Consider the following 26,116-nt stretch of genomic DNA (forward strand, 5'->3'; position numbering starts at 1 on the left):
CTAGTCCTAGTTGTCCACCACTGTTCCTGTCTCTCAAGCTTCCAACGTGGACTGTGCTGTGTCCCAAGGACTACTTCAAGCAAGTTTTCACAATATTTCTGAGCATGTTCTGCAAAGATGCAGCCACCTCTTGGAGCGAATAATTATCCTTTAACACACGGCTTATAGGATGGTAGCTATTAGCTCACGAACATTTAATGAGAACAATTTAATATAAATAGCCCGAGGATTTTTCCAGTGTTGTTAATTAAGGAAGTGCTGTTGTTATTGGAATGACAGATGAAATGAATGGTCTATCTTTTCTGAATGTGCGATTTTATCAGAGGGTGAAGCTTTAGTGAGCACCGGATGCGTTTTGTAAAAATGCACTTATTTTCTTATAATCATGGAGGTAGTGACGGCATCAGGTACTGGGGTGTGACCAGAGAACGAGAGGTGACCCTCATGGAGTTCACATTCGAGTGAATGGTGAAGGGAAGGGAAGAGAAGGTAAAGGTCTTGTTTAAGAGGAATACAGGGAAGCCCAGACAAGAATACAGTGATGGCTGGGGGAGGGGCAAGGGAAGTGCTCCGGGAAGAGGGAAAGAGCACTTGGCAAAGGCCCAGAGGCCCAAAGACAAGCTGGAACTGAAACTCAGGGAGTTTGGAGAGAACGGAAGGAGGGAGACACAAGGCCATGGAAGTCAGAAGGGGCCTGTTGAAGAGTCTGCACTTCATCCTGGTTCAAGAGGGAGCCACAGTGCTTTCTGGTAAGGTCCGGGGGGAGGGGGGGGCAGGGAGTGATGTGTGCAGAGGGTGGGCTGTGCTCAGAATGACACCAGCTACCTCACTGGGAGGGGATGGGTGGGGGTGGGGCAAAGTAGACCCACTGGAGGGCTGTTAAGGCAGCAGGATTTATCACTCTAGCCATCAGCTGCCTGTTGGGGGAACGCAGGGGCAAGAATGATAGACCAGGAGCAGAAGTATCTGGAATCTGCTTCCACCTTTCCCAAGAGGCTGCCCTAGCACGGCATCATCCCTCGCCCTAAGCCTGTCCCAAGGCCACATGGGGAGGTGGCACAGGTGGCTCTCCAAGGCGGAGCCACGTGTGTGTCCCTCTGGTGCTCAGTCTGGAATGTCCTGGGTGTCTCCCCCCACGGCCACACTAATTGTTGCACAAGGGCAGCGGCTGCTCCTCCTTTTGCTTACAGGGTTCTCAAAATGCACTTATGGCACAAATGAAGGAAAGAACCAAGAATCCTGTCGGGGCTTTGGGGCTGAAGGCATTGCTGCGAAGTGGACTCTGACACCTAATTGTGAGCCAGCCCCAAGTATATAATCTTTGGCCCAATAGATTCACCAAAGCCCCTAATAACGTTTTCCTTAAACAGTCTACCAAGTATGTAAGCCTAGACAAGAGTATTTCAAAAAGTTAATGGGAAATGGAAACAAAAGTTTATTTGGTGCAAAGCAATTCTGAAATCCATGCACAAGGGTTTTTCGTAATACCCATTTTCCAGCCCCCTCTTACGTATAAGGACATTCATTTCTTTGATATTTGCAAAAGGAAAAAAAAAACAAAACAAAACAGTAAAACAGCAAATCTCCAACAAATTTGCTCAATAAATCATGGTGCATCTAGGGCAAAAGAAACATTACAAATAATATGTTTTTGACACCAACATTCTGTAATGGTACAGTATAACAATTTTTTTGCTGAACAAATGGAGCCAAACTATCCACACTCACAGCAGTTTTTAAATGGGAAAGTTACATCCCATATTGCAATGACCTGGGACACAGGGACCCCCCCCCCCCCATCTCTACATTTTCTACGATAAACCTGTATTATTTTGGAGGAAGAAATGCAAACGACAGACAACTTTCAATCAGCAATACCGGAAGCTGCCCTAGGGCCCCGCGAGGCGAAGGCCATGGGGTCGCGCGGTTTCTCCTCAGTGCGGGAGAGGGCCTGGCGGCCACAGCCAGCACCGCGGACCCTTGGGACGCATTTCCCAAAACGGTTTCCTAGGAACCTCGCGAGGAGCCTCACGGATCCCTCACAGCTGGAAAGTTCGCTCAAGCCTTGTGCCAGCGCAGTCAGCGTCACGCGAAAACGCGCGGGAAATCGGCGCGTCAGGGAAACCGGGCCCGCGTCTTAGGAAGCGCCAGAGAAAGGCCAGGCCTTACCATCTCCGAGTTTGGAAAGCGGAGCCACAGAGGCCAAACAAAAACAAAATGGACCGCTCCACGGCGTCCGGCGGGCGGAGCCCGAGCCCCGAGCCCTCGGCCTGCGCGGGCCGGCGGTTGCAGTGACCCGGAGTCGCGAGTCGCCCCACGCTACCGGACCTGGCCAATCAGAGCGCGGAGGGGGCGTGGCCTCGCGGGGGATTGGAGGAGCGCGGCGCGGCGGGGCGGGGCGCCGGCCCCGACGCGTGCGCTCTAGGGGTCGCTGGGCCCACGCTGCCTCGGCGTCAGTTTGCGGACCGCTCGGAGCCTGAGCCCCGGGTCAGCGCCTGGCCTGCCGTCGCCCTCCCGGCTGATCGCCGCCGCTCTTCCCCGCCATGCCGGTGGACCTCAGCAAGTGGTCCGGGCCCTTGAGTCTGCAGGAAGTGGAGGAGCGTCCGCAGCACCCGCTGCAGGTCACCTACGGCGGCGTGGCCTTGGACGAGCTGGGCCAAGTGCTGACGCCCACCCAGGTACCTCAGGGCGGCTCGGCGCGCGCCGCGGCCGGGGAGCTGGGCGGCGGGGGCGAGCTCCCGCGCGAGCGCTCCGGGGGACGGGGTCGTGGGGGCCGGGAGACACGGACCCGCTCCCCCGGGATGGCCGAGGCGCGCGTTACGTAACCGCCGATCCGCATCTCCTTTGTGTCCGCGGCCCGGGCGCGCTCCGGCCTAGGGGAGTGCGCCCTGCGGCCCCCCGATCCCGCGTGGCCGAGGCCGCCGGCTGTGGGAGCGGACGCCCCCGCCCCGCCCCGCGTGCGCTCTGCAGGTCGGAAGCCCCGGCCGCCGTTGGGGGGTGCTTCTGCAGATGGTGCAGAGCTGAAGTGGCCAGGGTGCGGACGGTGCCAGCTCCTTGCCCGCCTCTGGCCTCCACAGCTTTCTCATTCTCCGGCTGATGCCAGTTTCGCTGTGGCAGGCCCCAGGCAGTCATCCAATCCAGAGACCTTGACACTTAAATTAAAAAAAAAAAAAAATTAAAAAAGAGCACTTCATGCCAAGGCTGGCCTGGGGCTCCACTTCTTTGTGCGAGTGGCATGCGAGGCTACTGGCATGTTGGGAGTAAAATTGATAATGCCGATAAAAATGTCAGCTCTTGGCTCTCAGTCTGTCAATACACAGCGACTGTTACCAATCATCCAGTCTGTTTTTTCTGTGAGGGTTCCAGGTTCAAAGAAGGAGTTCTGGTTTCTGTAGCATTTCTTTGGTTGTTTTTTTGTCGTTTAAGATGTGTTTTATTTGAAAGGCAGAGTGACAGAGAAAGAGATCTCCCATCCACTGGGTCACTTCCCCACGTGACCACGAATGCCTGGGCCAGGGTGAAGCCAGGAACCTGGAACCTTATCCAGGTCGCCCACTTTGGTGGCAGGGGCCCAACCCCCCAGGGCCCTCTTCTGATCATTTCCCAGGAACCTTATTAGCAGGGAGCTGGATTGGAAGCAGAGCAGCTGGGCCTGGAACTGGCGTTCCGTGAAGACATACCAGTCAGATGCTGGCCTGGAGGCTTCACACGTTGTGCCACAGCGCTGGCCCTGTCTTTAGCATTTCTGACTTTTTAATTTCAAACTGGTTCTTTTCTACAGGTTAAGAATAGGCCCACCAGCATTGCGTGGGATGGTCTTGATCCAGATAAACTGTACACCTTGGTCCTGACAGACCCTGATGCTCCCAGCAGGAAGGACCCCAAATACAGGTGAGTTGAAGAGGGGCGTGGAGGGAAGGCAGAGTGAGTCGTCCACACAAGACCCACCTAGTGCGTGCCTCTGGCTGGACGTGGAGAAGGGACCTGGTGCAGGATGGCCATGCCCCTGCTCAGGCAGCAGTGTGTGGTTCCTGCCCCTTGGCTCCCTGGACCACGCCTGTAAACCATTCAAGAGCCATGTCCACCTGGGCTCTGTTTTCGTGTGGCTCTAAGAGCCAAGGATTCCAGAGAACACTGAAAGAGGAAGAATGCTTTGTCATGCGTGGAATAAGAAATGCAGGTTTCAGTGTCCACGGGTGAAGTTCCATTGGAGCACAGCCACATTGGCGTGTCCACGCCTCGTCTCAAGCTGTTTCCATGCCCCAGTGGCAGAGGGGTCCACTGTGACAGGGACGGTCTGGCCCACGCTGCCACCTGCGTTTGCTCTCTGGTCCTTTATAGAAAAAGGTGGCTGACCTCTGCCCTGGGAGATCTCAGAGGGACGGAGGGGCTGGGTCCACATGGGGTTTGCCCTGGCACAGCAAGCATGGATTGTTCACAGATGCATGAGGGGCCTTCAAAAAGCATGGGGCAATGGCAGTGAAAAAGTAAAATCATTTTGGTGCAAAATATTTTTGGAATCTATGTGTAGTAGTTTTTTCATAATATATATTTTCCACGACCTTTTTTTTTTTTTTTTTTTTTCAGTTGAAAAAAAAATACCTGGGTTCAAAGCTTTTGGCACCAAAATGAGCTTATCTTTTAATTCCATTTTAAACTCATTTTTTCTTTTTTAATTTGTGAAGCAGAGAGAGAGACTGAAAGAACTTTCTCGATGTTTGCTTCACCCCTCGAATGTCAGAGCCAGGTCTCAATCCAGGTCTCCACGCAGGTAGCAGGGACTCAAAGTGCTGAGTCATCGCCTGCTGTCAGCCAGGGTCTGCATTGGCAGGAAACTGGAATCAGGAGCCAGGAGTTGAACCCAGGCGCTTTGATACGCGAAGCAGGCATCTCACCTGGTGTCCTGTCCACCAGACTAAGCGCCCGCCCCTTGTGTGAGTTGTTCAAAGCCCCCTTGTAGCTCCTGGCAGAGGGCACGCGCCTGGGGCACGTCTGTACGGTGACTCATCGCTTTCCCCGGGTACTGACTGTCCGCGTTCCTCTGCCCAGGGAGTGGCACCACTTCCTGGTGGTCAACATGAAGGGCGGCAACATCAGCAGTGGCACGGTCCTCTCCGATTACGTGGGCTCTGGGCCTCCCAAGGGCACAGGTCAGTACCGGCTGCTTCGGTGGGGAGGCGTTGGTGGGGAGCCTGGCTGCACACGAGGACTGGCCAGTGCTGCCCGGTTCAGTCTGGTTTGTGGGAGTCCCTCCCCTGCTGAGGTGTCAGGCAGCAGACTCGCCACTAGGAGCAGGTGCCTTCCCCAGCACGGTCAGCCCTGCAAAGCTGCCCTGGAGCGTCGGCTGGACCCTCGGCCGCACCCTGGCCTCTACCCTTTAGGAAGCAAGGAAGTCGATGAGAAGGATGCGTAAGACGGCTTCCTGGTGGGCTGCACGTGGGTCAAACACAACGAAGCCATCTCTGACCCATACTGGCCCTCTGTCCTGTGATTCTGATTCCCTTCAGTGTCTCAAAGATGATCATGGTTTCTAAATTAATTGTGAAAAAACTGCCTGGTGTGTCTCTTTCTAGCTCCTTCTCTGGAAAACCTAGCTTGGTCTCTTGAAAAGGCTTGCAGGACTGGAGAGGAACAGTGTACAGCTTGTGTCGTGTTGAGTGCTATCTGAGCACACAGCATATGTGGGCAGGTGGAGCTAGGCTCTCCAGGTTGGACTGACAGTGGGAGACGCGTTATCGTCTGTGCTGTCTTGGAAGACGTCCCTGTTAGCAGGAGCAGAGAAGTTGAGGGGGAGTGAAGCGTGGCAGACAGCGGCTTCCGTACACTTTGTCCAGCCGTGAGTTAGTCTGAAGAGGGACAAGAGGTCCCTGACTGGGACAGTTGGTCATGAACTTGGCTTTTATCTATAGATGCAGAAGCTTCAGTGGCCCCGGGCTCGCTCCTGTTAGGGAGGTGAAGGGACAGGCTTCTCAAGAATCTATTAAGCTCTCCAGGGCAGTTCCTGGTTTAGGCACTTTAATTATGAGAATTGCCCACAGGAGAATAAAGCAGTTCTCTTGAGTAGGAACTCTGTTCTCATTAAAAAAGAAGAAAGAAAAGCCTCAGTAACTTCCTTTTCTGATTTTGCTTTGCTTGTTTCATTTTCTGTTAGTAAAATAGAATGTGCTTGTAGCTAGTGAATGTGACAGACACAGTCAGGGTCTGGATCCTGTCCACTCCAGAAGGTTCTCGTGTGACCTTTGTACCTAAGTTCCCCTAGGGCTGCTGCCTCTCTCCATCCATGGCTTTGGCCGCTCTTGTGTTTGTGTATGGAGATGCTGTCATGCTGTTGCTGTTTTTGGGAGTGTGGCAGGTGTGAGATTCAGCTGAGTTCCTGTTTGCCTCCGTCGTGCAGTCCTTTTGTTGCTGGGTGATCCACCCTTGGGTGAATGTAGCACAGTTCGCTTGGCTGTTCTCCTGGTAGGCATCGGGGTCTTCCCAGCATTTGGATATCATGAGTAAAGGCGCTGTAGACGTGTGGGTAGGTGTTTCCATTTCTCTTAGGTAAATACCTGGGAGTAGAATTGCTGGGCCATAGAAGTTGCCCAAGGGTTCTTCAAAGTGGTTGGAAACTTTACTCTCGGCAGTGGATGCCGGTTTCCTGGAAGATCCCTGTAGCCGCGTGCCAGGGTAAGGTGGTGTCTTCCTGATGTTCAGCAGTCCAGCGTGTGTAACTCGGGATCGTTGTCCCACCACTCTGGTGACTTACCATGTGCAGAACTGAGATCCGTGTTGACCATTCTTGTATCTTTTGTTGATTAAGTTGCTCCTTTAAGTTTTTTAAAAACTGTGGTTAACACATAGCAAAATTTACCATCTTAACTATTTTTATTTTCTCATTTTTAAAATAAGGACTTTTAAAAACTTTATTTATTTTAAAGATTTTATTTGAAAGGTAGAGAGAACCATCTGCAGGTTCACTCCCTAAATGTCTACATCAGCTGGGGCTGGGTCAGGTCAAAGCCGTGAGCCAGGAATTCCATCCAGGTCTCCCATGTGGGTGGTGGGGACCCAGCTGCTTGAGTCGTCACCTGCTGCCTCCCAAGGTGCCCGTTAGTAGGAAGCTGGAGTCAGAGTGGAGCTGGGACTGGAGCCCAGGCGCTCCAGTGTGGGATGTGGGCATCTCAAGAGCAGTCTTAACCACTCTGCCAAGCAGCTGCTCCTTACCGGATTGCAGGTGTGTATTTCAGTAGTGGTAACTAAATTTCCGGTGTAGCTGAGCGGCTCTCTGCTCTGTAGAATTTTTCTTCTTCCCAGCCGGAAGCTGCCCGTGAGCAAGCTCCCCAGTTCACCCTCTGCAGTCTGGGCTGCCACCGTGGTGTCTCAGTGAGTCTGACCCTTGTGCAGGATCACGCAGGACAGCATTTCCTTTTGGGGACTCAGCATAATGTCCTCCAGGCCCCTCCCGGGTACAGCAGGTGTCAGCATTTCCTTGCTTTTGAAGGCTGAATGAGAATTCCATGGTGTAGATATGCTACGTGTTGTTCATTCACCCCCTGATGGGTATTTGGGTTGCTTCCACCTCTTGGTGAATAGTACTGCAGTCACCATGGGTACGCACTTGAATAACTTAAAACAAATAACTTTCCTGTGTTTGTTTCTCCCTGTCTGGGCCCTCAGAGTCGTCTTCGTGGAGGATGAGGTCCAGGTCCCTCCGTGTGGAGGTGCTGGGTGACAGCGGGGGCTGTTCCATCCCGGCTCTCTGTGCATCTTCCCTCTGCCTCTCCCCGCAGGCCTCCACCGCTACGTCTGGCTCGTTTACGAGCAGGATGGGCCGCTGAAGTGCGATGAGCCCATCCTCAGCAACCGGTCTGGAGACCACCGCGGCAAATTCAAGGTGGCGTCCTTCCGCAAGAAGTACCACCTGGGGACGCCGGTGGCCGGCTCGTGTTACCAGGCTGAGTGGGACGACTATGTGCCCAAGCTGTACGAGCAGCTGTCTGGGAAGTAGGGTGAAGCTCGGAGACACGCGTGGTCCCTGAGCCTCGCGCCGGCCTCTCGTGGTCCGTGATGCATGTAGATTCTCCCCTTCCCCGCCCTGTTTGCACCTGAGCAGCCGGATAGTGGTGTCGGGTGACTTCCTGCCGCCTGTTCTCTATGACTAGATTAGGCACACGTCCCACTTTATATTTAGGTCAAATTTGAACTCCGTTATGGGGGATTTTTTTGGTACTGTAATGGAGTCACCAAATAGTTAATAGAAAGCTAGCAACCCAGAATTTAAAGAAGAAAAAAAGTGCAGGTAAGAAAAACCAAAGCCTACAGGAGTAGAGCAGAGTATCAAAACATCCAAGAAAAATGTCTGTGCCTTTTGTGATCCTGAGTCCCGACTTGTGCACAGTGGTATCCCCTGAGACAGCCAGAGCTTGAGTCTCGGGTGAGCCCCAGCAGGGGACGTCTCAGATGGCCCCACAGGCGTCAGTGCCCGCTCTGGTTTCTCTGCAATACTGGAAAAAGCAGTTAGGAAAGAGGCCTTGCTGTCTGGCCGATCAGCTGTTGTAGATGACAGGATGTCAGGAATCCTTACGTCTGGGCCTGTTGAGTGGATCACTCTTCATCGGTGTAAGGAAGGCTGGGCTGGAGTTGCTTCGTGCTGTGTTAATTCCGCTGCGTGCTTATAGTCGATTAAAAATAAAAGCATTGTGAACAACCTGGGCCTCCAGATGTTTTGCCTTATTGGGGTGGAGGTTTCAGTCTCCCAGGGAAGCTTGGACCATGGGCTGGGCCCACGCGTCTCCCTGTGCCAGGAACCTGCAGCAGAAGCAGCCATTCAAGCTTGAGGTTTAAACTCACACAACTTTAGGCCAAGTCGCCTCGCCTGAAAAGCAGCCTTGCTTCCTATAGGTGGTCCTCTGAAGCTGCCAGTGATGTCTGGAAGAAGCTGGTTGGAGACCTTCCGCTTGGTGTCAGGTGCAGGCGTGGGAATGGCGTGTGGTGACCTCTGTCATTGTCCCCGGGTGTCAGCCACACCCAGTCAGTCCCCTGTGGGTGGTGGTGGGGGACAGGAGGGCAGAGCCAGAACAAGGAGGTGCCTGTGGTGCAGTTGCATTGTCTGTGATCCGGGTGGAGAAGTGGACAGCGTGAGGCTGGGCCTCCCGCCCCGTTCACTGCAGCTCTTTCCTTGGAAAACCCTTTGGAAACGTGGCTATCAAGCCTCTGGGTAACCTCTGGGTTTTGCTTTTTATTTTTTCACCTTGAGCAATTTATTTGTAATATAAAATAAAGTGGGGCTATCTGTGTGATTCCCAGTTTTAAAGAGTCTTCTGGCCGGCGCCATGGCTCAATAGGCTAATCCTCTGCCTTGTGGCGCTGGCGCACCGGGTTCTGTCCCGGTTGCCCCTCTTCCAGGCCAGCTCTCTGCTATGGCCCGGGAAGGCAGTGGAGGATGGCCCAAGCGCTTGGGCCTTGCACCCCATGGGAGACCAGGAGAAGCATCTAGCTCCTGGCTTCAGATCAGTGCGATGCGCCGTCCGCAGCGCACCGGCCATTGGAGGGTGAACCAACGGCAAAGGAAGACCTTTCTCTCTGTCTCTCTCACTGTCCACTCTGCCTGTCAAAAAAAAAAAAAAAAAAGAGCTGTCTTCTGGTTGAACTTAATCTTTTTCTGAGTCGTAATTTAAAACATCTGACCTCCCCGAAGACATTTCTGCTCAGTCCCAGCAAGTTTAGAGATTCTTGAGACAGTCACCGACTTTTACAAGTGGATGTCAGTTGAATCTTCAGTTTTGTTTGTTCTAAGTTACCTGGCAATAGAAACTCTAAACATAAAAATCCCTTCCTCTCAGTAATTCCCAAGCCACAGCTGGAAGAAACTGTATTTATGGGGAATGGCCCACACCCCTTGCATAACGCTTCAGAATTCTCCGGATGGAGCCCCACGTGGGAGCTCTGTGCCTGGTTCAGTCTGAGTGACCACTCCCACCTCAGTAGAAGTCTGTACGTTCTGTTGTACATCAGTGTCTTGGACAACATCTTAGAAGAAGCAACTTTATAAAGCTCTGTTTACACTCTTAGTACTCTGCTGAAGTTTTATTCTTAACTTGAGGGTTTTTTGAAAATTTGAGAGGCAGACATGGAGACAGAGATAACAGGCAGAACTCCCATTCGCTGGTTTGCTCCCCAAATGCTTACGTTGGCCAGAGGTGAGGCCAAAGCAGGGAAGTCAGTCCTGGTCTCATGCCGGGGCCAGGAGCCCACTCACTGGAGCCTTCACTGCCACCTCCCAGGGTCCACATTGGCAGGAAGCTGGAGTCAGGAACTGGAGCTGGATATCAGAGCCAGGACTGCGATCTGAGATGTGGGTATCTTCAGTTCTAGGCTAACTGCCCGCATCTCGTTGTGTGCAGTGGGTCAAGCCACGGCCTGTGATGCTGGCATTCCATGTGAGCACCGGTTCAAGTCCCAGCTGCTCCCCTTCTGATCCAGCTCCCTGCAAATGCACCTGGGACAGCAGTGGAAGATGCTCCAAGTACTTGGGCTCCCTGTATCCCCACAGTTCCCGGCTCCTGGCTTCCACTTGGCTTTGGCCATTTGGGGAGTGAACCAGCACATGGAAGATCTCTGTCTCTCCCCCTTTCTGTAACTCTGCCTTTCATATAAACAAATCTTTAAAAAATACCCACCCCTAAACGTTCCATGAACTTTTTCAAATACCCTGGTATCTAATTGGCATATTGGCACAAAGTATAAACCCTGCCTCCTAAGTGCTGTGTTTGGCTGCTGTCACCCTGGGTGTGTTTATGAAGACAGCGTTTCTGACCCTGGGGAGGCTTGAGGAGCGCCTGCGTTCTGCCTTCCCAGCTGAATGCCACACGCAGCTTAGCACACGAGCCCAGGTCTCAGCCACACACGATGGCACCCCTCCAGCATTTAAACAGGACGGTGCCTGGCTGCAGTGGGTCAGGGAGCAAAGGACTTGCAGTCTTACAAAGCCAAACAGCCTCCCTGTCCACTGCAAACCCTCATGCAGTCTGTAGGTGGGATCCAGACGGGACCCTCTGTGTGGTCCCTGAGACCCTGGGCCCCGGGCTCTCTGGCCTCCTGAGTGGCCTGCTGCCATTTCCAGATGGGTCCCTTCCAGACGCTGCTGCCTGGGCTCCTCTCCCCGTCCCCTTAGCGGGACAGTGACCCGTTCATCCGGGCCCAGAACGAGTAGGCCCCGTTCTCCCGTACTACTCTTGCAGTGTCGCAATGGTGATTTAAAAGCGTGTGTACGTGTCTGATTTTCTGGTTGATGCTGTCTCTTCTATCAGACGGGACCTTTCCCAAACTCCACGCATCCTACTCAGGAGCCCAGCACGTAACGGGATCTTCAGGGACCCTCTGTTCAGGGATTGCTACAGGGTCCTTAAGTGTACCCACAGGTCATACTGTGAGAGTTCCGTCTTTGCCCCTCCCCCAGACGTTTCCTGTTAGAAGAATTCGCAAAGCTGTGCGGAGCCGGTTCATCAACTCTCTGTTTCGATGCCCGTGAGCATCAGAAAGCTGCTCCAGAAAGCTGGAGTCTGGTGGCCCCTCCACTAAGGACTCCATGCTGTCTGTGTTTGTATTTCTTGCCTCTAGTCTCCTGTGGCCTGTTCTTCATCTCTGCCCCCGTGGTAGATTTGCCTTGGGGAAACCCAATGACTAGAGATTTTTTTCAGTAGGCAGAAGGTCCTGTTTCAGGAAGCGCCATACAGCCATCTCTAAGATGCTACTTTGATGAACTCCCTGCTTACCCTGTGAACAGAAGAGTGTATTTCTTCAGCTTTCAAAGCATGATTGAAGCATACTACCTTGCACATATGTGGGGTCTTCAAAAAGTTCATGGAAAATACAGATTATGAAAAGCCATATTAAAAATGAATCTTAATGAAGAATGGGATAGGAGAGGGAGTAGGAGATGGGATGGTTTGCGGGTGGGAGGGTGGTTATGGGAGGAAGAACGCTATAATCCAGAAGTTGTACTTTTGAAATTTATATTTAAATAAAAGTTTTCTATTAAAAAAACAAAAAAAAATTTAAAAAAGAAAAACCATAGGTTTCAAAAATTTTTTGCATCAAAATAAACTTACCTTTTAATTCATTCCCATGAACTTTTTGAAGTATCCTATTTTTTTTTTTTAAATTAAGTTACAGTATTCTTTTTTTTTTTTTTTTTTTTTTTTGAAAGGCAGAGTGGATAGTGAGAGAGAGAGAAACAGAGAGAAAGGTCTTCCTTTTTGCCGTTGGTTCACCCCCCAATGGCCGCTGTGGCCGGCGCATTGTGCTGATCCGAAGCCAGGAGCCAGGTGCTTCTACTGGTCTCCCATGCGGGTGCAGGGCCCAAGCACTTGGGCCATCCTACACTGCCTTCCCGGGCCATAGCAGAGAGCTGGACTGGAAGAGGGGCAACCGGGATAGAATCCGGCGCCCCAACCAGGACTAGAACCCGGTGTGCCGGCGCCGCAAGGCGGAGGATTAGCCTGTTAAGCCACGGCGCCGTCCGAAGTATCCTATTTTTAAAGTGTATGATTTAACCCATTTTACGTATATACATTATGAAGCCATCATCACAATTAGGATAACAAATGGTTCCATCTTCCCCCCAAATTCCCGCGTGTGTCTTTTGAGTTCCTCCCTCTTTCTATGCCTATCCTCAACTACTTACTTGCTTTCTGCCACTCTAGTTCTCCTGGTCTAGACATAACTGGGGTCACACTGTAGGGACCCAAGTACCTGTGGTGCCTCATTTATCCAAGGGGAATGCATCCCACGACTCCTAGTGGATACCTGAAAGCACAGATAGTACAGAACAGTGTGTATACATATTACATTTTCTCCTACATACAACACTATGATAAGGTTATACTTTAGACAGAGATTAACGATATCTAATAACAATATAATATACTGTAATAAAAGCTATATCAATGTCATCTCACGAAATATTATACTGTTCTCCCCCTTCTTCCCATGATGTGAAATGATACAATGCCTACCCTAGTTTTAGATTTTTTTTTTTTTTTTTAGATTTTATTTATTTATTTGAGAGAGTTACAGACAGTGAGAAGGACAGACAGAGAGAAATGTCTTTCATCCACTGGTTCACTCCCCAAATGGCTGCAGTGGCTGGAGCTGGGCTGATCCAAAGCCAGGAGCCAGGAGCTTTTCTTCCAGGTCTCCCACGTGGGTACAGGGGCCCAAGGTCTTGGGCCATCTTCTGTTTTCCCAGGTCATAGCAGAGAGCTGAATTGGAAGAGGAGCAGCCAGGACTTGAACCAGTGCCCATATGGGATGCTGGTGCCTCAGGTAGAGGATTAACCTACTGCACCACAGCCCTGGCCCCCATAGATTTATTTCTAAATATTTTATAATTTTTGTCATAGTCTCATACTCACATGATTTTGACAGGAATTTTTTGATGCTATGATAGGTTTGTCAGGACGTTAAACTCATCATACATGCACTGTGATGAGAATTGTTGTTTATACTTTATTTTCCAATTGTTTGCTGCTAGTATAAAATAGTACAGTTGATCTTGTGTAATAATCATGTCTCTTGTGACCTAGTATTGTAGATACATTAGGATTTTCTTTGTAAGGAGCCACATCGTCTGCAAATGGGAACAATTTTCTTTTCCGACTTTTATGCCTTTTAAAATTCATTTATTTGCCTTATTCAATGCTTTGGACCTCCAGAATAAATAGAAGTGGTGAAAGTGAGTATCTTTGCCTGGTTCTTGATCTAACATGGAAATATTTCAATCCTACACTTTTAAGTATAGTATTAACTATAGGTTTTTGGATATACCCTTATCAGCATAAGGACATTTTGTCCTATTCATAGTTTGCTGGGAGCTTTTTTACTTTTTAATCATGATTGGGTGTCGAGTTTTTTTCAGATTTTTCTGCACCTATTGAAATGATTTTATAGTTTTCTTCACTTATTGATATGGTAATTACTTTGATTTTCAATGGTAAACCAGACATAGTTTGGGATAAACTTTACTTGTTCATTGTGTTAGTACTGACCTGTTGTAATATTGCTAAACTTGATTTATTAGTATTTTGTTATGCAGTTTTGCACCCATGTTCAGGAGGGGTATTGTCTGTAATTTTTTTTGTAAAGATATTGATATTACATATACCTGTACATATTGGGTGGGTGATCCTACCTTCTTTATGTTTTGAAAAAGTTTATATAAGGTTGTTATTTATTCCTTGAATGTTTATAGAATTCACCAGTGAGACTGTCTGGAACTGGAGTTTTTATTTTGGGAAAATTTTTTTTTTATTATACATTCAAAATTTCAATAGGCTAGTCAGTTTCAGCTGCTTCTTGGGTCCGTTTGCAAACCAATCCTTTTCACCTAAGTTGTCAGATTCGTTGCTGTAAGTTATCGTTTGTAGTGATGGCCCCTTTTACATATGGTCTTGGTGATTTGTATGTGTGTATATGTGTGTGTGTGTGTGTGTGTGTGTTTCCTTGATAAGTCTAGACAGATTTGTCATTTTTGTTGCTGTATTCAGTGAATAAGCTTTTGGTTTGAGCAGCTTCTCTTTTGCTTATTTATCCCTTAATCGATTTATGCTCTTTATTATTTCCTTGTCCGTACTTGGTGTTTACTCTTCTTTTTCTGGTTTCTTAAGGTGGAATTTCAGTTCACCCGAGTATTGCATTTGGTGTACTGTTAATAGGTATATATATATGTTTAGAACTATTTAAGTCTTCTTGATACATTATTCCTTCACTTATGTTGAATGTTTTTTTTTTCTGTAATAATCTTTGTCTTGAAGTCAACCTTGGTGGATATGAAGCTGCCCACCACAGTCATCTTATGCTTTAATGTGCATACATAGTTCTCCCTACCCACTGTTTCCACCCTGTGCTTTAGTCTTCAATGCATGCTATGGTCTGTTTTATCCATGCGGTCAATCTCTGCCTCTTAGCTACATTGTTCAGGGACCACTAACATTTAATGTAATTGTCGATAATGGTGGGGTTTTGATCTACTACTTTATGATTTATCTTCAAAAAAACCCTCAGTTTCCTGCTTCCTTTCAGATTTTTTGAATGTTTTATATTTTGGATTTTGACTATTACTCTTGGGTTTTCTTTTTGGTAGTTGTACTAGGGATTACAATATGATTAATTCTTCATTATCTTAGAATAAAAACTGCACCACTTCCCTTCAGTATGAAGAATTTCCTTTAGCATTCCTTGTAGAGCAATTCCTTTCATTTTTCTTCATCTGTGAATGGTTTTATTTCACGTTCATGCCTTTCTAGCATACCCCTCAATCCAATTGCTTTTATTCCTTAGTGTTCTCAGATAGTTGCTTTTGTATTTTGTCTAGTTTTTAGTTTTGATCAGCTGGAGACACTGTTTTGCCAAAGTGGAACAATTGAAATGAATGTTTATATGTCATCACCTCTGTGGCAAAATGTAGGACTACAGTTAAGGCAGAGGGAGCGTGGCGTTCACACCGGGCATGTTTCCAGCTGCCCAGGAATACTTTTTCCCACAGCTAAGCATTCTCTTACAACCCCGTGACTGGAGTGGTTGTGGTTCCTCTGAACTCCTGGTAGCACCTGGCACTTACTTGCAGCATGTTGGCCGTTCGCAGTCGCTGTTGCCGGCCGAGTCCAAGCGTGGGGCGGGGGAGTTTTTGGAGAGAGCTCACAGACGTCAGGGCCTCTCCACAAGCCTGCTAGACATTTGTTTTCCACCGCACAGAAGTGGGTGAAATAGACCCCAGGTGTTTTTCTGCTTTGCTGGAGACTGAATGCCCTTTTGGATGTGGGTTCCGAGAACACACAGGTTTCCATTCAGATCCCACCCACTTCGTAACCCTGGTCTGAGCTCCTCTCCTTGTCTGTGAGACACGAAGTGTGTCCTACCGTGGGATGAGCACAGGCAGGCCAACTGTTACCTACGTCTCCTGGATCATTTATCTCCTTTTCCGGCCCTTTCTAGAATTATTTTTAGATATACCTTGTCCAGAGATGTCAGTGAACTGAGCTGCTGAAGAAACTGAGTGTTGGGGCTGACGCTGTGGCGCAGCCGGTTAAAGCTCCAGCCCGCAGCGCTGGCATCCCATATGGGTACCGGTTCGAGTCCCTGCTGTTCCACTTCTGATCCAGCTCTCTGCTTATGGTCAGGGAAAGCAGTGGAAGATGGCACAAGTGTTTGGGCCCTTGCACCAGTGTGAGAGACCTGGAAGAACCTCCTGGCTCCTGGCTTTGGGATGGGCCCAGCTCTGGCCATTGCCTTCATTTGGGGAGTGACAAGCCGATGGAAGACCTCTCTTTCTCAGTCTCTACCTCTCTCTGTAACTCTGTCTTTTAAATAAATACATCTTAAAAAAAATAAGAAACTGGGTGTTAATCATTGTTAAAGGCTTTATGGCTGTAGTTAACCCTTGTGGATAATTATTTTGCAGTTTCATGAGTGTACCTTTCTACTTTATTTTGTCATAGCGAATGTGATGTGTTGTGTCAGTTCTGTGACAACTGCCATCCTGTAGGATGCAAGAATGACCTTCAGGTCACCATTCTAAAGAGCAGTTTTCAATGTCTAGGACCCAGGCCCTTAAGAATGAGAGACTGGGGCTGGCGCTGCAGCACCAGCATCCCATATGGGCCCCAGTTGGAGTCCTGGCTGCTCCACTTCCAATCCAGCTCCCTGCTAATGTGCCTGGGAAAGCAGTGGAAGATGGCCCAAGTGTTGGACCCCTGAACCCACATGGGCGACCCAGAAGGAAGAAGGTTCTGGCTCCTGGCTGTGGCCTGGCCCAGTCCTGGCTGTTGTGACCATCTGGGGAATGAACCAGTGGATGGAAGCTCTCTGTCTGTCTTTCCTACACTGTCTGTAATTCTGCCTTTCAAATAAATAAATAAATAAATAAAACTTAAAAAAAAAATAAAGACCTTACTGAGATTGTCCTGACCCCAAAACCGTAAGTCAGAAGTTATATTTTTTACTATCTTATGGTTAGGCATATAACATCATTTTAAGCAGAATATATGAGTGGAGTCAATTCAACTATTTGGTATATAATGCTTTTGTGCTTGCTTTGGCAGCACATACACTATAAAACTGGAATGATAATGTTTCCTCCATAGCTTGCTTTTCTCTAAGGGTGCCCGGCTTCTCAGCAACACGTGCTCCTAGGCACGGCAGGCAGGTTGGGGTGTGTGTGTGTGTGTGCATGTGTGCATGTGTGTGTGTGAGAATATGCATGTGTGCTTTTCTCTTGTAAAGGCTGAAAGGCGCAGTGGACCACCTGGCCGCGTCCAGCAGTGCGACACTGTCCCTAGCTCTGTGTCTAGCGACATGGCCTTGTCTGGAAATCTGGACTGGAATCTTCTTGGAGCAGCCGGGGCCATGAAGGGTGGACTCCGGAGGGTGGGCCTCCCTCTGGTTTCGTAACCGGTGCACCTGGAAGGGAAACCTGCTACAATAACACAGCAAGGCGGTGTGATGAACACTTTTATTTACAAATATAATTAAAAGCTCTGACAGTTATCATGCTCTTCCTTGGAACCTGAAAAATGTTTTGTCTTGTTTTTAAAGTGCATGCAAAAGAAGTAAAGCCTTTTTTTTTTCATCATTTTTTATTGTAAGAAAATACACGGTTTGAAAGTGTGAATAATGCAATATTTATGACCAAGATATGGGACTCAGGAAGGGGAAGGGAAATAAAGAAAAAAGATCAAGATCATCTGATTGAGAGACAGTGCTGAACTCCAAATACTGAACTGGAAAAAGAGGGGGTGGGGAGGAATAGGAGGAGGAAGTAAAAAAATTTGATCAGAGAAACAGTTAAAATACAATATGAAAATAAGTAATACCTCTCCTTAAATTCCTTCTATACACAAAATACACGATTTGCCAAAGCCCAATTTGTGCTACTGGGATTCTGTGAGCTCCTCGAGTATATGCACATCCTCTGCGACAGCAGAAAATGGTTATGATACAATCAGAATACGCTGGAGACAAGTTCAACTCTTGCCAGCAGGTTCTTAAAAATCACAACGTCTCCTCACCCCACCCACCCCCCCAGCCCCAAAAAAGTAATAATATGTCACCACTGATATGTACATCACAAGTAGTTTCTGTAAAATGTATCAAATTTTCAATCTTTAATAAAACTTTTTTTTTTAATTCCTGATGAATAAATACCAAAAAAATAAAATAAAATAAAATAATGCAGCAGCTAGTTAAGGTGTAAGGCTGCGGATATTGTGTCTCTCTCCCCCTTGGCATTTATTAGTATTATTTATTTATTTATTTATTTATTTTTTGCTGTACTTTCACAGATTGGTGGTGATGAGTGATTGCTTAAAGCAATATACATCCACTTTGTTGTTGCTGCTGTTGGTCTGTTGGTTTGGTTAAGACTGTCTCCACAGTGTTCACTGCAACGTTTGGGATCACATCAATACTGTGACGTGTACTATGAGTAAAGGGGTGGCCAGGTGTTGGCCAGCACTGAAAGCTGACACGGGGGGAGGAAGGGGGCCCCTGATGGAGTAAGAATAAACAGGCACTAGTCCGACACGATGTCAGTAAGAGTAAGAGAGAGAGAGCGTGAGAGCGACGCCCGTTAAAATGGGGAATGTGGTTTTGCAGGGTCTGAATTTTTTTCTGTTTTCTTTTTCTTTCTTTTTTTTTTTTTTTTTTTTTGTAAATGGCAAAAAATTTAATCTCATCTATAGTCCTCCTTAGGAAAATCTAATGTAACCAAATTCCCAAATCCCATTCTGAGGCTCTCCATGTCAAAAGTCTCGATCTCTCGCTCTTGCCTTTCCAACAGGTACTTTATTCTCTCGCTGCGTTCCTTCTGGAGGGCAGCCAGCTCCTCTTCAATCTGAAATGAGCACAACGAGCGGTTCTTAATGGACAGCTCTCCCGCCAGGGACACACCCCACTCTGTCCACACTCACACCCCACTGTCCACACACACCCCACTGTCCACACACACACCCCACTGTCCACACTCAGACCCACTCTGTCCACACAAGCACATCCCGCTTGTGTCCACACACACCCCACTCTGTCCACTCTCACACCACTCTGTCCACACTCACCCCACTCTGTCCACACAAGCACATCCCGCTTGTGTCCACACACACCCCACTCTGTCCACACAAGCACATCCCGCTTGTGTCCACACACACCCCACTCTGTCCACACAAGCACATCCCGCTTGTGTCCACACACACCCCACTCTGTCCACACAAGCACATCCCGCTTGTGTCCACACACACCCCACTCGTGTCCACACACACATCCCGCTTGTGTTCACACACACCCCACTCTGTCCACACACACCCCACTCTGTCCACACACTCATCCCGCTTGTGTCCACACACACCCCATTTGTGTCCATACACACATCCTGCTTGTGTCCACAACACCCCATTTGTGTCCACACATACATCCCACTTGTATCCACACATCCCACTCGTGTCCACACAAACACATCCTGCTTGTGTCCACACACATCCCACTCGTGTTCACACACACACCCCCCACTCGTGTCCATACTCACACCCCACTCATGTACACACAAACACATCCTGCTTGTGTCCACACACATCCCACTTGTGTCCACACACACACCCACTCATGTCTACACACCCTACTTGTGTTCACACACACCCCACTCATTTCCACACACACATCTCACTCATGTCCACACATACACAGCACTTGTGTCTATATACACATCCCATTCATGTCCATACACATATCCCACTTGTGTCCACACACACACCCCACTCATTTCCACACACACACACACACACACTACACTTGTGTCCATACACACATCCCATTCATGTCCACACACACATCCCACTTGTGTCCACATACACATCCCACTCATGTCCACACATACACACCACACTCGTGTTGACACACACCCCATTCACCTCCACACACACACATCCCACTCACATCCACGCATACACACCCCACTTATGTGCACACACGCACACACACATACTTCACTCACGTCCACACACACAGGAACAAGAAATAAGGCAGACTGCGGAAGGGGGCAGTCCTGTGCTAAGCCTATCTAATCCACTGTATTTAAAACTCTCACCAGGCAGAAATGTGGGGCCCACCTGGGGCTGGCAGTGCCATCTGAGCCAGGCAAGCAGCTGGGCTGATCTAGGTCAGCATCCTGTCTCATCAGGAGATGGCTCAGGAGAAGCGAAAAGGCCCGCGCGCACAATTAGACGGTGCTGCGTGCCCATAGAGAGCCCCGTGCCTCCTGGGTCATTAGTAATTTAGTTCTAGAGCAGGAGCTGGGAAAATAGCCTGTTACGTTGATCTCAGCGAACTACTGGAAGAAAGTGCAAATAACTGGTTAAGCAAATAAATGCTTAATAGCTTTGAGATGCTTTCTGAAACTTAATCCACTCCATACTCCTCAGAACACCTAACACAACAGTATGTCAACTGGGACAACAGTGATTATACATAGCACTAGCAGCCTATCTTCAGTTTAACTTTTTTAAAAAACAGCCCTGCTGACATGACTTCTCATGGTTTAAAAAGAACCAAAAAGCCAAGTCCGCATTTGGCTTCTCCATACCACTTAGCGGCCTGCCGTTGGCCGGCAGTGCCTCTCACGTGTCATATCTACTACCCAGGAACCTGGGTCATACCCAGGGTGGGGACTTCATAGCAGAGTGGCAGGAAGGTACAGGCTCTGGGATCAGACTTCCCAAATAGCTCAAGCACGCTGAGCCCAGGATCCTGACCCGTAGGGGCCTGAGGGTATAAAGAAGGTGCAAGTGAAAACGCTGGGTTTCATGCCCTGCAGCTAGGGGGGGTTCCACCAATGGCAGTTCTCTGGGGCACATCCCCCAGGCGCGACTGCACGCGGCCTGCAGGAGCTCTGTCCTACCTTCTGCTCGAGATGTGCTCTGCGCAGAGACACCCTCTGCTCTAGCTTCTGGAGCTCACGTTCATGTTGTGCCTCTGTTTGCATCTTGATTTTGCTCTGGTAGGCGTTGAGCAGCTCCATTTCCTGCTGGAGCTGTAGCCTCAAGGCCTGGCATTCTGCTTCTTGGGCCTCATCGAGCCGTAACTGTGGGCACAGAAGACATATACACTGTCATGCACCCCTCACCCACGGCACTTGCTCACTACCGGAAGATGTTTCCTCGTTTGGATCGAAATGGGTCTTAGAAAAGCAAATTCCCTGGGCACATTCAGGGTTAGGATCCAAAGCAGTAAACTCTGCCCGATGGGCTACAGAGCTGTAGAAACACATTCCCGTCAGTGCGGTCGGAAACCACAGCAGCAGGTGTCAGGAGGGTTACACCCAGTGGCCAAGCCTGTGGGCTCTGCAGGTAGACCTCTGAGCTTCCATTTGAGCTCCACATGGCTCACTTAGATGTCATCTTCCAAAGTACTTAACTGCTCTAAGTTTTGTTTTTCTTTTTCATCTCAACAACAGTAGTTCCTGTTGTCTGAGATTTGTGGGAGGATTAAATGAAAGGAGTCACATAAAACTCTAACCATAGTTCTTACTGCATACAAGGGACACAATCAACAGTAGCTGTTACCATTATTTGGTTTTGACAGACTGCTTCCTTAGTAAGATATCTTTAGATATGCTTTGCTCAAAAAACAAAAACAAAGAGAATCCAACATCTTTAAAACTCGAATTTGCCTTGCTACTCTTCCACTTCTATCAAGTAATGCTGACCCCAGTTGCTGTCTATACATACTGTCCTGCTGGCCAGCCAGTCCAAAAATCAATGCTCAAAATCCCAGCAGAGGGTACCCTTGATAATCTTAAAGGGTGTATTCTGGTTTGCATTGATGAAGTCTAGATTATAAAGCAGTCTGGTCAAATCTCCCTTGCTCTCTGCAAGTTCTACTTGGACTTACTATCATATATCAAGATAGCCAGATCCTGTGTGGGCAGTGGGCTGTGCCAGCCAGCACAAATGCCAAACTCTCAACCAGCAGAGCTGAAGGTTTTGGGTCCTTAGCAGGACTGTTCAGGGATGATGATGCCCCGTCCCAGGCTTGGTTCTATCCAGATAGAGCAGGCCCTCGGTTTACCTAAGAATGAATTAGAACCTCTGAATCACACAGTTCTGGCCTCCCTGGATTTATCTGCATGTTTCTACATGGACCAGTTTGCCAAGACACTTATTTTCCATCTTCTCTACAATTTCCGACCAGTAACAATATATCTCACTATCCTGAGAAGTGACTTTTTGCAATGTTGTTAGAACAGTTTTAGCAAGTCATTTGCACAGTATCTTCTTCAGTACTTCTGGAGAAAGAGACTGTAGAGATTAAAGGAACGTAAAATAAGTTATACAGTCACATTTCCAAGGTATTCCTAATAATTAATCCTAACCAGCTTTCGTTAAAACCCACTGAAGAGGAAAGATAGCTCTCTTCATTTTCCTGATGAGAAATACAAGAGACACCAGACATGAGGAACAGCTGGCCTGCTTCCGAAGAGCTTCCGAGCCAAACGCCCAGGAGTTTGCTGGCTCCCCGCTGGGACTCTTCTGGATTCTTCTGGATTTCCTCCTGATATGGGAGCTCCCTTACCAGAAAAGGAAATGAAAACCCTGTTCTTTCCTACTCATCCACATTTGTGCCAGTAAGCCCCGGCCAGATGGGTGAGGCTCATTCCATGGGCAGTTTAGACCACTGAAACATCTCCAACTTCTTTTTTTTTCTGGCATTCTATTAAAAATGTCAAAAACTACATTGTTCTTCACCAGCTTAGACTATAAATCCCCAGAGCTAGAAATCAGAGGATATTCCGGAATTTGGTATCCATCATGCAAAGCTGCAGGTGCCAAATTCATCAAAATGGTGTCTAAGAGACAGGTAAATGTCATGTCTGTCTTTTGGAGTGGCTTACACTGTGACAGAGGCAGCAGCATGTAGTAGTGGTCAAGCACGATGGGTTCAAATCCAAGCTCTACCACTAGCTAGCTATGTGTCCCTCTACGCAATGGGGCTGGTAAAGCCTAGGGGCCAAGTACGGCCTGCTGCCAGGTAAAGTTTTATTGGACACAGACATACTCACCCACTGACATATTGTCTACAGATGCTACCGCACTATAATAGCCGACGCAGCTGAACAGCCGTGCCAGTGACCCTATGGTTCACAAAGCCTCAAATACTTACCCTTTGACCCTTTAAAGAACAAATTTGCCAACTCTTGCCCTAAGCAAGAGACTTTACTCCAATGAACCTGTTTCCTTATAGGTAAATTAGGATTAAACCAGTGGCCTTTTTAGCAGCAGTTCAAAAGGGTTTCACAAAAATGAAATGACGTCTGTGAAGTCCATACAGCCGTGCCTGGCACGTGGGAAGCAGCAGTCAGTAGAGCACAGCTGTGATGACCACATACACTTCTGTCTCCTCTCCTTCTGTCTAGGGCGAACCATGAGCCCACAGTCCTGAGCCCGTTCTCTCCTATCCAATAGAACATTCACTGAATACTTGCCGTATGCAGGCACTGCTGCAGATGCTGGGAACACAACCACGAATGAGAAACAGCCTCGTCAACCTCTAGTCTCCATCAGCTCGCTCACCCCTCCTCCTTACCTGGGACCTTGCTCCCACAAGGTCTTTGATGACCTTGGAGTGGCTTTTATCTTCCCAGACCTCCTAGCGGCATGGATGATGTATTCACCTGCCCCTCCTGAACTCTTTCTCTTGTCTCTGAGATTCTGTGCCTCGTTGGCGTTTTCCTCCCTATTCTGGTGACTCCTTCCCAGTCCCTACTTACCTAGACCCTATTCAGTGTTGCTCCTCCGGGCGTCGACCTGGGCCCTGTTCCAACCTTTCTTCCTAAGGAGCCTCATTTATTGCAGATGTTTCACTGACTCCCACACCTCTATGTCTACTTCAGACTTCCCTTCTGAGGGCCAGACTAGCTTATCCAGTCCACTGCAGGTGTCTTCACCTGGATGTTTTCCCGGCCCTGAAGCTCAAAGCAACCAATACTAACTCATTATCTTCCCCTTCCCACTTTCTTAATCTACTTCATTTCTTACCATGTAGGTAAATGGCACCACCACCTATCATTTTGCTCAAATCTGGAACTGGGAGTCATCCGTGATACCTGGCTCTCCACACTCCATCCATCACTAATTGCTCTGAAGTCTGCTTCCTGCCTAGCTCACTTCCCCATTCCTCTCAGTCACACTCATGCCCAGGCACTAGCAGCAACTTCAGGAAAGACCTCCTTATGGCCTTGCCATCACCTTCCAGGCCATTCTCCATACAACATCAAGTGATGTTCAGAATTACAGGCCCCTGCTGAATACTCTTCGATGGCTTCCCATTATTTGTAGGATAAAGACAATATTCTTAAGAAAGCCTGCAGGCCCTTACATGACCTGGTCCCTGTTCACCCCTTGTCTTATTCTCATGTTGGTCTCCTAGTTCTCTACATTCGAAACATGATGGATTCCTTTGAGTTCCTCAGAAGTGCCACCTGTCTCGTCTTTACGTATGGAACTCTTCAGCCTGTGCAGTCACGTCAGGGAGGCCGTTCCGGATTCTCCAGGCCGAGCCAACTCTATTCTACCCTCTGCTGGCATCTTGCACTTGCTCTGGCATTAGATGGGGTAGACTTTTTCAAGATGTGTTTCCTCCATTCTTCTATGAATTCCATGAAGACATGATCAGGGATGATCTTATCTACCACAGTATCCTGGGAAGCTGGGGCACAGTGCAGGCACTCAACATGCTGGATAGATGGACGGATGGATGGATGGATGGAGTGCACTAGCTCCCATCCTCAGCCTAAGAACACTTTAAGCCTCTCTCCTTCTCTTTTCCTTCATTGACAAGGATCTAGGGAAAGCAGACTCACTGAAAGTCCCCCGTCATTTTGTAATCACTCTGGATACACTATGATCTTTCTCATTCCCATCACTCCAGTCTGTGACAAAAAAAAAAAAAAAAGGGAAAAATCCTCTAATAGAGGGAACACCTCAAAGCTTACTGTTTCCAGTTGGTCCCTGTAACCTTTGAAATCATCCATTGACCCTTCTGCTCTGGCTCCTGTGCCATGCTCTTTCTCTTTCTTCTTCTGTGTTTTTGATTATTTACCTCGTTAGGCTTCTTCTTCTCGGCCCTCAAATGTTAGTGTCCACCAGGCTCTGCCCTTTGTCACCTCCCTCTCTAGTACAATTTCCTGTCCCTAGCAGGACATCTATTACCAACTGTTCCCATATAGCAACCGTTTTGTTTGTTTGTTTGTTTGTTTGTTTTTTGTCTTCAATCCTGATATCCCTTCTGAACTACAGGTTTGCAAACCTGTTCCTCTCAACCTGGACACCCACAGAACTTAGATACCATGTCCACAACTTCGCCAGTTACCTTCCTAGGCACCCAAACTCACAACGCCTTCATTTTTCTGTCTTGGTAAAACGATTCTGCTCTGTTGTCAAGCCCACCTTCCAAGTTGGTCACTGCGTTCTCCCCATCTCCAGCAGTATGCTGTTGGTTCAGGCCCCATCATTTTTACCTTGCTCTATTACAATAGCTTCCTAACAGTTGCATCACCTTTCTTTGCCACATATCTTGCTGTCACACAACTAGAACCCCTGTTACTTTCCTTCTTAAAACAGGCTTCAACAACTCTCCAGTGTTTACACAGTAATGTCCACACTCCTGGCTTCTAAGTTCTGGGCCCCTTCAGCATCTCCCAGCTTTTCTTAAACACGCATTCTGTACTCTTGCCACAGCTACTGCTTCCTGTGTCTCAGACACGCCACTCTCTCTCAGGGCTTTCAATCTTTGCAAGGACTGTAACTGCTATCAGGAAAAGCTTCGCTCATCTCCCTGTGAGATCTTCTCTGATTTGCCAGGCAAGCTCCTAGCCCTGGCTGACCAAGACCTTTATGACCTCTCTATTTTGGGTTCCCATGATCTTCCTCCTTGAACTATGGGCTCACACGCAATTTCTGTCAGTCCCCAGGCACACTCTTCCCATTGGTTAGACATTTGCCTACGTCAGTCCCACTTTCGAACACTACATTTACTTCAATGGATTCCTAAAATCTCCTTGGCTCTCACTGGGTAGCTTTTCTTAGACCAGAGG

General features: G+C 48.4%; 2 protein-coding genes across 5 annotated transcripts in view; one reads left to right on the plus strand and one right to left on the minus strand.

The window, feature by feature from the left end:
• The first annotated feature begins 2,442 nt into the window (after positions 1-2,442).
• Positions 2,443-8,689, plus strand: PEBP1 (phosphatidylethanolamine binding protein 1). The gene is made up of 4 exons (XM_062182279.1): positions 2,443-2,678; positions 3,782-3,891; positions 5,050-5,150; positions 7,773-8,689. The coding sequence occupies exons 1-4, from the start codon at positions 2,544-2,546 to the stop codon at positions 7,988-7,990; spliced, it is 564 nt and encodes a 187-aa protein (XP_062038263.1). The 5' UTR covers positions 2,443-2,543; the 3' UTR covers positions 7,991-8,689.
• Positions 8,690-18,065: 9,376 nt separating this feature from the next.
• Positions 18,066-26,116, minus strand: part of TAOK3 (TAO kinase 3) — a 197,198-nt gene continuing 189,147 nt past the window's right edge. For all 4 annotated transcript variants that reach the window (XM_062181919.1, XM_062181915.1, XM_062181916.1 and 1 more), the window contains exons 20-21: positions 20,924-21,106; positions 18,066-18,871 (exon numbers count right to left, since the gene is read on the minus strand). In XM_062181919.1, coding sequence (XP_062037903.1) covers positions 18,710-18,871; positions 20,924-21,106 — 345 coding nt within the window. In that variant the 3' untranslated portion in view covers positions 18,066-18,709. The remainder of the gene's footprint in view (positions 18,872-20,923; positions 21,107-26,116) is intronic.

This window comes from Lepus europaeus, chromosome 23, assembly GCF_033115175.1.
Source record: "Lepus europaeus isolate LE1 chromosome 23, mLepTim1.pri, whole genome shotgun sequence".
NCBI lineage: Eukaryota > Metazoa > Chordata > Mammalia > Lagomorpha > Leporidae > Lepus > Lepus europaeus.